The sequence below is a fragment of the Moschus berezovskii genome, chromosome 5 (genome assembly GCF_049115385.1).
Source record: "Moschus berezovskii isolate FMDL1 chromosome 5, NW_MosBer_1.0, whole genome shotgun sequence".
In the NCBI taxonomy this organism is placed as follows: Eukaryota; Metazoa; Chordata; class Mammalia; order Artiodactyla; family Moschidae; genus Moschus; species Moschus berezovskii.
In genome coordinates this window covers 26,510,247-26,526,352 of record NC_142464.1, presented here as the reverse complement: position 1 = coordinate 26,526,352, position 16,106 = coordinate 26,510,247, and the positions used below count along the sequence as shown (strand labels likewise).

Below are 16,106 nucleotides of genomic sequence, written 5' to 3'. Positions count from 1 at the left end.
ATCCTTACTAAATGAATTTAAAATATAAATTAGATATGTAGGATTCTGACCTTGAGAAATAAATTGTAGAGGTGACAAACTGGTGAAAACTTCAAGCTAAAAAGTCCAAACAGAGATGATGAAGTATTCTATTATTTGTAATTGTTGGTCATGGGCTGTGGCATAGAAATAAAAGGTCAATTTCCAGCTCTAACTCTGTCTTGGACTTCATAATTTTGGGCATGGTCACTCTCTTCACTCTGCATGAATTTCCCTGTTTTCACACTGATTCATATTTTACAGAGAAGTTGGAACAATATAGGAAATAATATGAAGCACTTTATGTCCTTCAGAATGAAGACCCCAAATAAATGAAATAATAGTAAGGTTGTTGTTATTGTTCAGTCGCTCAGTGTGTCCAGCTCTTTGCAGCCCTCATGGACTGCAGCACACCAGGCCACCCTGTCCATCATCAACTCCCAGAGCTTGCTCAAACTCATGTCCATTGAGTCGGTGATGCCATCCAACCATCTCATCCTCTGTTGCCCTCTTCTCCTCTTGCCTTCAATCTTTCCTAGCACCAGGGTCTTTTCCAGTGAGTCAGCTCTTCACATCAGGAAGCCAAATGATTAGAACTTTGGTTTTAGCATCAGAACTTCCAATGGCTATTCAAGGTTGATTTCCTTTAGGATTGACTGGTTTGATCTCCTTGCTGTCCAAGGGACTCTCAAGAGTCTTATCCAGCACCACAATTTGAAAGCATCAATTCTTAAGCATCAGCCTTTTTTATGGTCAAATAATAGGGTACACTATATGAAATACTACCCTATAAAACAAGTAAATTAGGGATGAAATTTGATACTTTAGAAGAATTCATTTCAAAATATGATTTTACAAAATGTTAAACTAGCACATCTAGAATCAATCAATCTAGAAAAAATTGACTAATACAGAACTTTTGTAAAACATATTTTGCACTATGCAAAGTTATGCCTTTGTGATTGAATTAATGCTCAATACATAGAAAAGAATGTGTTAAATCAGTGGTACTCAAGAGATATGTGTCATTTAAAATTATCATTAACAAAAATTCATATGATTGTTATCTGCCTTTTAGATATTTTGTATAATACTAAACATACTTACTAATATAAAATAAATAAATAAAATAAAGTCTTGAAAACCCATAGATATTAAGCTGAAGAGCCATATGTGCCCTGTCCTATAGTTTTCTTGAGGACCAGACTAATGATAGTAAGGTGAGGAATTTCCCAAGATGGTTGAAATCCATATATCCAGCCAGAATATATTCCATAGGAGGCAACTGACATAGTCACAAAATTTTAAGCAAGGTGCAATATGTAGTATTGCTTTCATGTTTAATAACAGAACATCCTGATCAACTTGGGCTTCCCTAGTAGCTCAGCTGGTAAAGAATCCACCTGCCACCTGGGTTGGGAAGATCCCCTGGAGAAGGGAAAGGCTACTACTCACTCCAGTATCTCATGGACTCCGTGAAAGTCTATGGAGAATTTCAGGGCCTGTATAGTCCATGGGGTCACAAAGAGTCGTACAGGACTGATTGGCTTTCACTTTCATCCTGATCAAACTAATATCCATGTCCAGCTGCAGAAACTAGGTTTCAGGAATGGAATCAATGTCCAAAAAAGGATGGGATAAAAAATGAGCAGCCTGCCTCCTCCCTGCCTCCTAAATAAACCCAGCACACCTGAAGAAACTATTGTTGTTCAGTCGCTAAGTCATGTCCTACTCTTTGCAACTCCATGGACTGCAGCATGCCAGGCTTTCCTGTCCTCCACTGTCTCCTAGAGTTTGCCCAAATTCACATCCACTGAGTAGGTGATGCCATCCAACCATCTCATCCTCTGTTGCCCCCTCCTCCTCCTTCCCTCAATCTTTCCCAGCATCAGAGTCTTTTCCAATGAGTCGGCTCTTTGCATCAGGTGACCAAAGTATTGGAGCTTCAGCATCAGTCCTTCCAATGAATATTCAGGGTTTATTTCCCTTAGGATTGACTGATTTGATATCTTTGTTGTCAAAAGGACTCTCAAGAGTCTTCTCCAACATCACAGCTTAAAAGTATCAATTCTTTGGCGCTCAGCCTTCTTTACGGTCCAGCACTCATATCCATACAGGACTACTGGAAAAACCATAGCTTTGATAATATGGACCTCTGTTGGCAAAGTGATATTTCTGCTTTTGAATATGCTGTCTAGGTTGGTCATAGCTTTCCTTCCAAGGAGCATTCATCTTTTAATTTCATGGCTGAAGTCACTGTCTGCAATGATTTTGGAGCCCAAGAAAATAAAATCTGTCACTATTTCCACTTTCAATATTTGCCATGAAGTGATAGGACCAGATACCATGATGTTCATTTTTTTTAATGTTGAGTTTTAAGCCAGTGTTTTCACTCTCCTCTTTCACCCTCATCAAGAGGCTCTTTAGTTCCTCTTCACTTTCTGCCATTAGAATGGTATCATCTGCATATTTGAGGTTATTGATATTTCTACCAGCAATCTTGATTCCAGTTTGTGATTCATCCACCCTGGCATTTTGCACGATGTACTCTGCATGTAAGTTAAATAAGTGGGGTGACAATATACAACTTTGTCATACTCCTTTCCCAATTTTGAAACAGTCAGTTGTTCCATGTCCAGTTCTGACTGTTGCTTCTTAGCTCACAGAAGAAACTGATGTTGAAAGCATAAAAAAGAAGCAGCAATTGTCGGCCTTCATTTCCAAGAATTCTTCCAGGTCTGTTTCTTATTCTATATCCTGTTCCAAATTTCCCTTCATTTCTTGACTCTTTTTCTTCTGATCCTTAGGTGAATTTGCTGTCTCTCTCTCGCACCCCTAATTTTGTCAACCTTGTTTTGGACCAGTAATTCTGTTTTTCATCTTTTAAGCTTCTCCATGACTTGACTGTTGATGACTTAGTTATCCACCTATTCCTCATGTACAAAAAACCATGAATAAAAGACACCTGCTCCTTTTCCCTGTGGCAGCCCAGTGGAGCCTGAACCAAGATGCTGTTTGATTATGAAATGAGATCTGGTTTAAAATCAACAAAAAGATTTTGAGTAGGATCCAGCAAAATCTGGCACATAGCTCATCATGCTCTTCCTGGATAGGTTAGGATCATTGGCCATCCCTTACTAATTATCCAATGCCTGTGACAGAGATTGGCCTCCATTGCAATTCTTGGTATACAAAGGACTTCAGGAATTATTTAGTGAAAGACTGAATAAATTATTATAAGCACCAGCTGTAAGATCTAGAACCGATTACACTGGTTTTTGACAATGTATGTGTGTTTATGTGCGTTTGTGTGCTTAGTCACTCAGTTGTGTCCCACTGTTTACAACCCCAAGGACTGTAGCCTGCCGGGCTCCTCTGTCCATAGAAATTTCCAGGCGAGAATACTGGAGTGGGTTGTCATTTCTTTCTCCAGGGGATCTTCTGAACCCAGGGATCAAACCTGCATCTCCTGCATTGGCAGGCAGATTCTTTACCACTTGCGCCACCTGGGAAGCACTTTTGAAGGTGTGCATGAATTTATAAAATATGATGAATCTTTAATTAGTAGAACATATTTGGTGAAGATTTCCATTCACATTTCTTTTAAGGAAAGAAAGCAGGAAACAACTCAGCACATTTACTTGTCATCACTTTCAGAACATCTGTGGTTTTAAAACAACTTTGAAAATAGTCTCTTGCCTAGAGTAAGGTCTGACTCCTGCTGTATAAGCAGTAAAATGTTCTAAATTCATGTGTACTCCTACATACCCTCATAGAGGGCAATTAATAAAATACCAATTATGGAACCCAAATCTTCTTCACACTCTGGTTCTTACAGGGGGATATGTAGATGTATACTCAACTCATTAAAATTAAGTCAAAATAAAGAAAAAGAGGAAGGTAACAACAGATGCACCATCCCAATCTCTTGCATGAAAAACTGCACATTTCCTCTAGGAATCCCAAATAAGAATGTTTACAGAAGCAGCTGATGAAAGCAGTATGGGCTGGCATATAAAATGCTTACTGTTTAGCAGGAGGAAACATCTTAAATAGCGTGCATTTCTCTCCATCAGCTGGTGCTCAATGTTTGCGTTTCTTCAGGTTGATCGGCTGGATGTGGATAGCTTGTTTAGTAACATTGAATCGGTGCATCAGATATCAGCCAAGCTGCTGTCATTGTTGGAAGAGGCCACGACAGACGTAGAACCAGCCATGCAAGTAATCGGTATGTTTATTCTTTTCTCAAGTTCTCCAATACAACAGGAAATAATATTTTAATAGCCTCCCATTGCTTTGGTTTTATGTTTCTGACTCACCAAGCTTCCCAGGAGATATATAAATGCTAAACGCATCTTAGGGCTCATTGTAATTACACACACTCTGTATTTATTTTCACATGGGTTTATATCCATTTGCTGAAGTCCCTTAGTAGCACTAAGCACACCATTTGCTTTTTTAATTTCCAATCTTTCAACCTCTTTGCCTTCCAGATGTTCTCTTATTTAGTTTTATGGCTAACAGTTACTTGATTCTTCAAGAATTAAACATTTAAATACTTTAATAGCTTTACTGATTTTAGTTACAATGTCTCTTATTCATCTTATGACTAAGAATCCACTGATTTTGGGATTGTAACATTTGCAAGGAGAGTTTATATGATTATTAAAACAACAACTACTTTTCCATGCTTTTCCTTTTTCTCTATATTGTTTGCTTTTCAAATATGTTTCTACTCTCACACAGTCGTCGATAATTTTCTTATTCTGATAAGATTTTGAAAAAAATACAGAGAAATCACTAGAAAAGTGTTGGGTCAAATTTTTGTTCCCTCTGTATTCTCCATTCATTGGGCATTTATGTATCAAATCACCTAATGAATATCTGTTAAGGAGTAGCATATGCCAGGATTCTTAGGAGCTTCAAGGGAATACTGTGTTGTGAACTACTTGAAGACGACTGCCACAACCAAGATACCACAAACACAGTGCCATGTAAGCCAAAATTTTTTTAAATGTGCTGTAATCATTTTTTCTGTTTCACACAAAATATTTAATATATGCTCATTCAGTTCAATTCAGTTCAGTCACTCAGTTGTGTCCGACTCTTTGCAACCCCAAGAATCGCAGCACACCAGGCCTCCCTGTCCATCACCAACTCCCGGAGTTCACTCAAACTCATGTCCATCGAGTCAGTGATGCCATCCAGCCATCTCATTCTCTGTTGTCCCCTTCTCCTCCTGCCCCCAATCCCTCCTAGCATCAGAGTCTTTTCCAGTGAGTCAACTCTTCGCATGAGGTGGCCAAAGTATTGGAGTTTCAGCTTTAGCATCAGTCCTTCCAATGAACACCCAGGATTGATCTCCTTTAGAATGGACTGGTTGGATCTCCTTGCAGTCCAAGGGACTCTCAAGAGTCTTCTCCAGCACCACAGTTCAAAGGCATCAATTCTTCGGCGATTAGCTTTCTTCACAGTCCAACTCTCACATCCATACATGACCACTGGAAAAACCATAGCCTTGACTAGACAGACCTTGGTTAGCAAAGTAATGTCTCTGCTTTTTAGTATGCTATCTAGGTTGGTCATAACTTTCCTTCCATATGCTCATTACAAAATATGAAAACAATTTGGGAGCATACAGTGTAATTCAACCCACCAACGCAATGGGCATCCCCTTAAATAACCATTATTATCAGTTTGATATGCATCCTTCCTTTGAGATACACACACACTCACATCTTATATTTTTATTCCCCCTCATTATGTCTTTGTTAATGGGGCTTCCAGGTAGCTCAGTGGTAAAAGAATCTGCCTGCAACGTGGGAGCAGCAGGAGATGCAGGTTTGATCCCTGGGTCCAGAAATTCCCCCAGAGGAGGAAATGGCAACCCACTCCAATATTCTTGCCTGGAGAATCCCATGGACAGAGGAATCTGGAGGGCTATAGTCCATAGGGTCTCAAAGAGTTGGGCAAAAATATTCTCCCACAGACAGTTTTTAATTGTCATTTCTTGTGATTAAATGTCCCCATTATATACTGCAGAACTTCAGGCCATAAAGAGAATACATTTATATGGGGAATCAGAGAATTCTTGAAAATGTTGCTTGGGCTTAAAGTATTAGGTCAGATTTCAGCAAGTGAGGTCCATGTTGAGAAGACTAAGTGGAAATAATAGCGTGAACAAAACCATGGACAGCAAGTGCCAAGTGTGTTTAGGAAATGGTGAGCGACCAAGCTGAGCTGGAATAAAGGATTCACGTAAGGGAGGAGTGAGAAATGAATCTGTTAAGTGTAGAACAGGAACCAGCTGTACTTGGAATCAAAGTTTGGAATTTACTCTGCAGGTAATGAGGAGATAAAATTTTTTTAGCAAGGCTGTGATAAGACACAACAGTTTCTGAAGAAAAGAAACTACGGCAGGTATGAAAAAAATGGATAGAAAGAGAAAATGAGTCCTAGACCAGTAAACAAGTCATAGATAATTTAGCCATGTGGTAAGAAGCAGCTAGGCTAAGGTGGATACACTGAGAATAGAAAATAGGTGTCAGATTCAAGAGAAATGTGGGAAAAGCACACACCAAATGTAGGGGTTAGTTGTATTTGCTGGAATCAGAAACAGTTCCAGGCGTAAAGAGTCTTGTATTCTGATTTGTCTAGAACATCTTGGTTTTAGCCTGTTCGAGCATCCAGTCCAGTTTAGCATTTGTCCCAGTCATCCTCATTTTTTAAGGATGACCGTTATTTATAGTTGCACCACAGAGATTTGGTAAGACCTCTTCATCATGCTTTAATTTCTCACATGGCTTCTCTTAGCAGAATGTTAAGAGTCAGGTGCATTTGAAAGAGTTCTCACGTGGTAAACTCTGAAAGAGAGCCCGTCTCTCTTTTCCCAACCTTTTCTAGTCTCAAGGATACTTATATCTTCCTTTGAAGTATAGCACACAGGGAATCGACTAATAAAATGACGACTGTTGGAAATGAACAGCTAGCAAGACCTAACTGCTTCCTGTTCTGGTGGGGGTTGGAGATGTACTTGATGCTATAAGTCCTGCAGCCATTGGGTAGAGCAGCAAATTGGGTCATGACCCACACTGGGTGGCTTATGCCCTATGCCATGACTAGTGGGAGGCATGAAGACCCTAGAATGACAGTCAATGGATTTAGAGGGATACATAGAGAATTAAAGATTAGATGCAAATGAAATACGTGTAGGAAGTGGAGGCCATTTGTGTCAAAGGTGAATTTTCTGACCATGTTGTAAATGCTACTGTTAACTTTAATTCAGAAAATGCAATGTGTTAATATAAATTATCATATGAATACATATTTTGGTGGAGCATCACAGTAAAATAATGCTTTTTACTAAATTAAGAAATCTATGGAACATCCCAGTAAACCAGCCCCGAGCATCCTGTATCATACGTCAAACGTGGACTGGTGATTCATTTCACATATGATAATATACATGTTTCAATGCCATTCTCCCAAATCATCCCACCCTCGCCCTCTCCCACAGAGTCCGAAAGACTTCTATACATCTGTGTCTCTTTTGCTGTCTCGTATACAGGGTTATCGTTATCATCTTTCTAAATTCCATATATATGCGTTAATATACTGTATTGGTGGTTTTCTTTCTGGCTTAATTCACTCTGTATAATAGGCTCCAGTTTCATCCACCTCATTAGAACTGATTCAAATGTATTCTTTTTAATTGCTGAGTAATACTCCATTGTATATATGGACCACAGCTTTCTTATCCATTCGTCTCGTATCTGCTTTGAAGTACGCAGAATTTGGTTTGCAACTTGCTTTCTTTTAAAATGCAGCCATGTGACTGATTCTTATCAATGTATAGCAAAAACCACTACAATAATATAAAGTAATTAGCCTCCAATTAAAATAAATTAATTAATTTTAAAAGATTTTAAAAAAAGAAATCTATGGAACAGAAATAGTGTGGTGTGTATGTAATATACCTGTGATATGCTATTAATTGAAATGGTAGCTATAGTCAAAGTTCACAAAGTTTTACATATATAAAATTGAAGTGAACTATATATAATATTCAGAGAATATGCACACTTTTTTTGGTGTTGGCCACTAACTAGTTTTTAGGAATTGCTTGTTGTTCAAAATCAGTTAGTTAAGATATTAAACAAACAGATGGAAAAAGTAACTTCAGTTTGTCAGTCTTCAGAATTGAAATTACTGAAAACAAAATTTATCCCTATGGAAACAAGGAATTAACTGAAAGATAATTAAACAATGAGAGATCATATTGTATAACAGATTTAACTGTGAAACTTTGTAATTGTATTTTGGAAGACTTGAATTATGAAAAGAAGCTTTTGGCAGAACTTCTGTTGAGTAGGATAAAGTTATATACCCTGTACCAGATTTTTTAACATCTAGAAAAATATTTTAAAATCACAAATAGAAACAACTTGTTTGATGAGTTTTACTTTGCAAAAAGAGAGAAAAGAAAATGGAAGCAAGAAGACAAGAACTGAAAATATTTAAGCTCAAATATTTACATATTTTAATATAGAGAGATATATAATCTGAATTTTAATATCTTACATTTAGTAGAATTTTCTCTGAGCTTATGAGGTGCCTCTGTGTTAGGAGGAAAGTATTTTCACAATTAAAAGTGTTATGGTTTATATATTTGAGCAGCCAAATAAATAATGCTAGCATTAGATTTTAACCATAGAAGAAAACAGAGTCCACACTGATATGAATAAATGAGGAGAAAGGAAAGCTCTTCCTTACTTTAATTCCAGCAAGTACATATAAAGGAAAGAGGGAAAATTTAAAATCTCCATTAGGAAAAAACTATAGTCTTAGTCATAATTATTATAGAAGGCTCCACTGAGTGATGCCAGATTTATTGAGGGAAAGTTTGAGGAGAAATATATTTTCATAGTTTCAAAGTGTCTCCAACATAAGTATTAACTTCAAAGGGAAAGATGGTAACTTTTCAGTGAAAAACCAGGCAAACAGTAGCTTAACCAAGCGAGTGATCAAGGTCAACAGTACCAGGAAATAACACACATTCATATCATGAACCTTGTGACATAGGGCACAACATCGTATCTGTGGTACTCTTGTCCAAAAAGATGTGCAATCACGTCCAATCATTAGAAAACATTAGACAATAGCAAATTCAAATGAAAGACACTGAAAATAACTGATTAATATGGTTCTAAAATGCCAAAGTCATTAAAGACATTGTAAGACTGAGGAGGAACTCTTAAAGACTGCAGAAGACTAAGGAGGAGGAACAAATAAATCCAAGTGGGAGCCTATATAGACTAGAATGGTAAAATACTATTAGTGTTAAAATTCCAAGTAAAGTTTTTCGTTAACAGTATTAAAGCAAATGTCATTTCCTTTTACTGGAAATTGTACTATGTCGATGGAATATTGGGGAAAATGAGTGAGGGATATATGAAAACTACTGGTACTGTTTTTGCAACTTTACTATGAAACATAAAATTAATTAAAAATGCTTAAAATATAATGGTTTGCAGAGAAAACCCAATTGAAGTTGTGTGCAATTTCAAGTTTACTAATGATAAATTGCAATACTGAGGAAGATTATAGAAAATTTATGAAAATAAAAAGTAAACCAGTAAGACCATAGTTGAAAGAGTTGGAGGCATAATTTTAATTTCCCTATCCGTTATATCTGGCCTGGCTTCATGACTTTCTTTGACCAATAAAATGTGGCAAAGTGATATTCTACAATGGCCTTGTGACAGTCACTGTATGCGCGGGAGAGAGAAGGTTCAAACAATCCAGTCATGCAAGTCAACACAGTCAAGGCCTTGAACATGTGAGTCATGCCCTCCTTGGCCAGCTGACTTCATGTTACAGACTGCAAACCTATCAATAAATCCCATTAACACCATAAGGAAACAGGCCATCCCAGCTGAGCTCTACGCATATCATCAACCAGGAGAATCTTGAGCAGATATATAGTGTTGTTTTAAGTCTTTAAAATTTGTCTGGGGCTGGGAAGGGGGGTGAATTCCTGCATCAACAGCTAATTAATACAGATACAGAAAAGAGGTTAACTAATTCAGCTCAGATAATAAAGAAAAACTTGATTTGGAAGGTGGCTTTTAAGCGAGGACTTGAATTTACAGAGATGAAGATTTGAGCAAAAGACTTCCCAAATGACAAAGCACAGAGGCAGAAGGCAGGAGAGTATGGAACGTTCTTATCAAGGACAGCAGTTCAATGTGACTGGAGCATAGTGACAAGGAGTACAAGTAGCCTTATCAATGGAGTTCACTGGCACTTTCCATCACTAAAGCTTTCATCCAAAAAGCATTCCAAAAGGTAAACTGATTTGGGATGAGATTTCCAAAATCATGCTGTCACAAAATGAAAAACACAGCTGTTCCATTTCTTTGTCCATAGATCGCACGAAAGAGTTTGTGATTCACAGTTCTAGTGCCAAAGGAGAAACTTTCCTCATACATGGATAAGCCAGAAAAGCTTTACTCAATTAAAAAAAAACTTGGGATTTGGATGAGGTTCAAGTTTAAGCACAGTGAAGCACATGTTTATAGATCTGAGAACTCTGGGAAATTGTCTGGACTATCATGCCAAGATAGAAACTGGATTTTAAAATCTTGATTTAGGCAAGCAGCCTAGATGGGAAATGGGTTTGAAATTTTTAGGGATGGGAGTGTGAGACGTGACTCTTGTTTCCACTTAAAGATCATTTTGTAACAAATGAATAGTGAACAAGAATCAAACAAGTAAAGTGATAGCGCAGAGTTGAAGAACACCCAGGCTGCAATCTCAGGTTGATTTATGAAGATTAACTAAAATAATGTATATAATGATAACCAGTGCCCATCCTTCATCAGTAGCCAATGCCTGATGTTACTAACTTGTTATGACCCTGAGAACATTAAACATACCCACCCATTCACAGAGCTTGATTTCTTATATACAAATTGTGAACTTTTTAGAGATCCTGATCATGTTTTTCAAACAAAGATTCATGGTCGTGTATGGTTTCCAGGTGTTCCCAATATGTGTGCGTCTTGATCATTTATCTATCTATTGATACTTTGGCAACATGTTTCCTCCTATGGAGGATAATTTGAGATACCAAGTATCATTTCCACATTTGATAAAGTGAACAGCAATTGCAGTAGGTGGTCCTCAAGGAACTGTGCCTTCTGGTGTTCACACTGCCATGCAGTCTGGTCCCATAATGACTCTAGATGGCCCTGAGAGTCATCAGCTAATACAATGCATAGGAAGAGAACCTGTGCCAAAGTCTTAAAACTGGCATAGCCTTAAGAAAGCTGGACGTTTCTACATTTTGTTGATTTGGGGAGCCTGCCATTTAAGAAATCCAGCTACCCCAGTGGAATATCACATAGAGAAAGACTAGACCTGAGACTATCTAGTGAGAAAGTGGTCCCACTGTCCCAGCCTCCCAGCCCAGGCACCCAGACTTGGGAAACAGCCATCTCAGACCATCCAGCCGGTTAAGCCTCTGAACGATTGAAGCCCCAGCAAACCTCAAGTAAAGCAGAACCACTGAGCTGATACCTGCCAACCCCCAGAATCAGGAGAGAAGATCAAATGGTCGCCCGTCTTAAGGCACTAAATTTTAGGGTAGTTTGTTACATAGTGACAGAGAACCAAAACAAGGCTGTGTCCTCTTCTATAAATTTTCAACAATGTTGAATGTTTCAAAGTATTTTTAAAAGACTGAGTTACGAACATGTTTGAGGTTACTTTCTCTGCTTACTTCACACACACGGTAAAGAGAACCAGAGCTGAGAGAAGCGTGTGGTATAGGAATTACAGTTTCTCACACGCTTTTTCCTCAGGGTGAGTTTATCCTTGGAGACAAAGACAGTATAGAGCTTTCTGTTCTTTGAAGATGGAGTGGGTGAAGCACTGTTACTCTGTGGCAGTCCTTTGTTCTCCTGAAGCTGTGTCTCCTGTGTGTCCCGGAAGCAGGAATCTGTGCCGTTAGCCGTGATTCTGTGAAAAGAGATTAGTCATTGACAATGATGCTGTGTGGGAGATGCCACAAAGCAGTTCACCTGAATCACTATTCTGGTACTATTATATCGTGTGTGTGTGTGTATGTGTGTGTGTGTGTGTGTGTGTGACTCAGAACATGGACAGACCTGGCCCTGTTCATCCTGACCAGTGAGGGCAGGTTTGTGAGCTTCACCCCTGCTCAGTGGGATATGTGAGGCCAGCAGATGGACAAAGACGCAGACACAGCAGTGAAAGGTCAGGGCGTTTTATTCCAAATACTGTCAGTAGCAAGAAAGCTGTCAGCTTCAGAAAACAGGACAGAAAAAAAGGTGGAGGGGGGTGGTTCAAGGTCAAGTACACACAAATCCACAGAGGAAAGGAAAAATCAGCAGGAGGCAGTCACCAGAACACAATGCAAAAGTTGGACCTCCGGTCTCCTGAGTGAGGTCAGGGTGGGCCCCAGGACTACTAGGACTTATTTCTCATAATAAAAAGGAAACCAGGAGGGCTTAGAACAAGTTCCATAGTTCTGTTCTCTGAGGAGAAAGTGAAGTTCTACAATGTGGAGCTGGCTCCTGGGGGTCAGTGGCTGAGTTGTGCCATTAGACTTGAAAGGAGTTGTGGAAAGTCAGATATTGTACAGAATACACACAGAAGTCCTAAAATTCTGTGCATGTAAGAGTGCTGTGAGTCCCTGAACACTTTCCCAACTGTTAGGAAGCCAGAAGGAGAAGCTGTTAGTGGGGATGCCACACTTGAGGGGTACAAGAGCTTGGCAAGAATGGAGCCTTCGGAGGGAGCCAGATCGGTGCCCTGATACCGGCTCCTCCACCGCGACTTTACCTCCTTGTTGGGGCAAGTCACTTGATCATGAGGACTGCCCCTGCCTGCCTGGAATAGAAACCTCTCCAAAAGGACCTGGCTTTTTCCCTCACATAACAAGAAATCCATAACTCAATAGCCTAGAACAGAGACAGCTACTTGCTGGCTACTTCCAACTTTTTCCTTCCTAGTACTTAACTTGTGGTGTTTGGCTTCATGGCCTCAAGATGGTTACTCCACTGCCAAGCATGCTTCCTGCAGGTAATAAGAGCAAAACCATCTCCTACTCTGGCTTTTTTCATTTGGGGGAAATAGCAAGCTTTCCCAGTGACTTCTCCTATACCTCATGATCTCATTTTGCACACACATTATTCCATCTCTCTCTCCCTCTCTCTCTCTCTCGCACACACACACACACTCTCTCACACTTAACCACCTGAACTACCAGAGACTGGGGGAAAGGTTAGTATTTTTAACTGGGTGCATGTGTGGTCCAAACAATAAAAGTTTGGAAGATGAGAGAATAGATAAGCAACTGGCAACAGAAGGCAGGTTCACTGGGGATGGCCAGACCTTGGTGGCAGAGGGGAGAGAGTGCACACCCATCTAGGACATAAGCCCCAGGTGGGGGAGATTCGTGTCTGTTTTGTTATTGCTGTATTGCCAGCACCTGGAATAGTGTCCTCAGTAAGTGCTTCGTGAATGAATGAAATGAATGGCGGAGACAATGCTCAGGATCTAGGATACCAGTCGGTACACCGAGGAAATATAGTAATTGTCATTGCTCTTGTTGTTGCCAAGTCCTCTTGTGGTTTTTCCTGTGTCATTTTCCAAGGCTGGTAGGTGGTGAAGAGCAACTAGCAGAGGCAAGCATTCTCAAGAGAGGTATTTACCAAGGTGGATAAATGGGGAGACATGGGTCGGTCTAAGAGTGGGGTCCTTAGCATTATCAATCGTGAGGAGGGAAAAGTTATTGCACCTCTTCCCAACCTAGGCAGCAGAAACCTTTTAACTTTCACTCTCAGAGAACTGATGTTTCCTTAATGTGTGAGTTGTTATAAAAATCCCAATGTGGAGTTAAGTTATCCAGGAAGTCGAAAAGGTTTAGGAAGAGACCTTGAGTTATTATCAGAATAAACAGTTTTATCCTTGAGTGTTAGTGCTAGACTAATACTTGAAAAGAAAGTGTAGTCGTTCAGTCTTATCCAACTCTTTGTGACCCCATGGACTGTAGCCCACCAGGCTCCTCTGTCCCTGGAATTCTCCAAGCAAGAATACTAGACTGGGTTGCCATTCCCTTCATGGGGTCTTCCCAGCCCAGAGATTGAAACCAGTTCTCCTGCATTCCAGGCAGATTCTTTACCATCTGAGTCACCAGGGAAACCCAATTCCAATCCAACCATCTCACTGTTCAGATGAAAAAGCTAAGAGCCTGAGTTTCTCCAAATAGCATCACGAATTCTAGACACAGTTATAAGGGAGCCCTAGCTCTTCCTAATATAGGTCTTATTACACATTACATACTGTCCATCTCTATTGCCTACTATTGCTCCCAGTTTATTCTGCCCATCTGTTACACTGTCAGTGATGGAATAGTCTTTCCTCTGAGAGACCCCAGCACAATTATAACATTGTCCTCCATGGCCCTGGATGCAATTGTGGTCATGGAACAGGACCCCGCACTCTGCTCTGGCTCCCTTCCTTTCTCTTTTTTTCCTTTTATGGTCTATCAACCCCTTACTGGTCTCACCCTGTTTCCTCCTAAAACCACTTCTCTAAAATTGCTGTTACCACATCACCAGAGACCTCAGAACTGTCAAATCCAATGAACACATTTTTCTGAATTTATCATACGGTAGCACTTCTGAAAATTTTGGACCGAATAATTCCTAACATCAGAAGAGAAATTTCATGAGCCCCAGGGAATGTGGAGTTCCGACCTGAAGCCACAGCCACAGGCATGAAATAATTTGAAATCTCATTTTATCTTAAGAATTCAAGTAAATTTTCCATGCTATCCTTTTACATGAAAATAATGGTTTTTTCTTCAAATATCTTTATAAAATTGATACTCAAGGGGCATGCTTGTTTGAATCCTGTGGCTGCACATTCCACCTGGCACTTGGGTTTGCGTTTCATAACCCTAACCAGGGTCCCTGGAGCATCTGTTAGCAGTCAGTGTTATCCCCAGGCGAGGCAGGGACTGAATGAGACCAAAGGCAAAGGACAGTGGCTTCTGTACGCAGCGTTTGCTCTCCAACCTGTCCCTTCTCACCTCCCTCCTCATTTCGTCCTCCCCTGGAGAACAGGGGAGGCTCAGAATAAAAGGAATAAAATGTGTACACCTGGCATTTGGGCTGGCTTGCAGCCTTGTTTAGTCCCAGTGGCTGGGCTCCCATCCAGAGAGGACAGCAGACCATGAGAAACTCTCCTAGTCAGTCTGGTGCAAGCTGCCAGGAAAGCTTTTTCATCTGGTGATGGCATATTTACTCACTCAGGAAGTGACAATCAGAGGCTTGCATTATCTTACTCAGATCTCAGAACTTCTTTTCTGGAAGGGGGTCAGTCATACCTACGCTCCAACCTCGAAGCGGTCCCACTCCCGTCTCTGTATTCTGAATGCTCTGTCCTGACAATCAAGTTTTACTCAGAACTGCCTTTTGGGATAGATCTTAGATCACTGCTTATGCTTGAGAATTTTTCCTTCCAGTTTCATTGAGATATAATTGATATATTGCATTGTATAGGTTTCGGAGAAGGCAATGGCAAGCCACTCCAGTACTCTTGCCTAGAAAATCCCATGGATGGAGCAGCCTGGTGGGCTGCAGTCCATGGGGTTGCGAAGGAAATGGCAACCCACTCCAGTGTTCTTGCCTGGAGAATCCCAGGGACGGGGGAGCCTGGTGGGCTTCCGTCTATGGGGTCACACAGAGTTGGACACGACTGAAGTGACTTAGCAGCAGCAGCAGCAGCAGCATAATAATTTCATTTACATACATCATGAAGTGATTATCACAATGAGTTTAGAGAACACCCATCCTTTTATCTAAACATAAAATTAAAGAACAAAACCTTACCAGCTTAAATAAGATGTGTGTGGGCTAAGTTGCTTCAGTGTTTCTCAATTGTGTAAAAGTCTGAAAGCTTTGTGATTAGCAGATGCAAACTATTATATTTAGAATGGACAAACAGCAAGGTTCTACTATATAGCACAGGGAACTATATCCAATATCCTGTGATAA

General features: G+C 39.9%; 2 protein-coding genes across 3 annotated transcripts in view; one reads left to right on the top strand and one right to left on the bottom strand.

Moving 5' to 3' along the window:
* The window catches only part of ARHGEF38 (Rho guanine nucleotide exchange factor 38), a 148,208-nt gene that overhangs the window by 63,991 nt on the left and 68,111 nt on the right, over positions 1-16,106 (top strand). The window contains exon 3 of the mRNA XM_055433935.2: positions 4,123-4,246. Coding sequence (XP_055289910.1) covers positions 4,123-4,246 — 124 coding nt within the window. The remainder of the gene's footprint in view (positions 1-4,122; positions 4,247-16,106) is intronic.
* The window catches only part of LOC148777806 (uncharacterized), a 101,907-nt gene that overhangs the window by 73,867 nt on the left and 11,934 nt on the right, over positions 1-16,106 (bottom strand). The window lies entirely within an intron of this gene.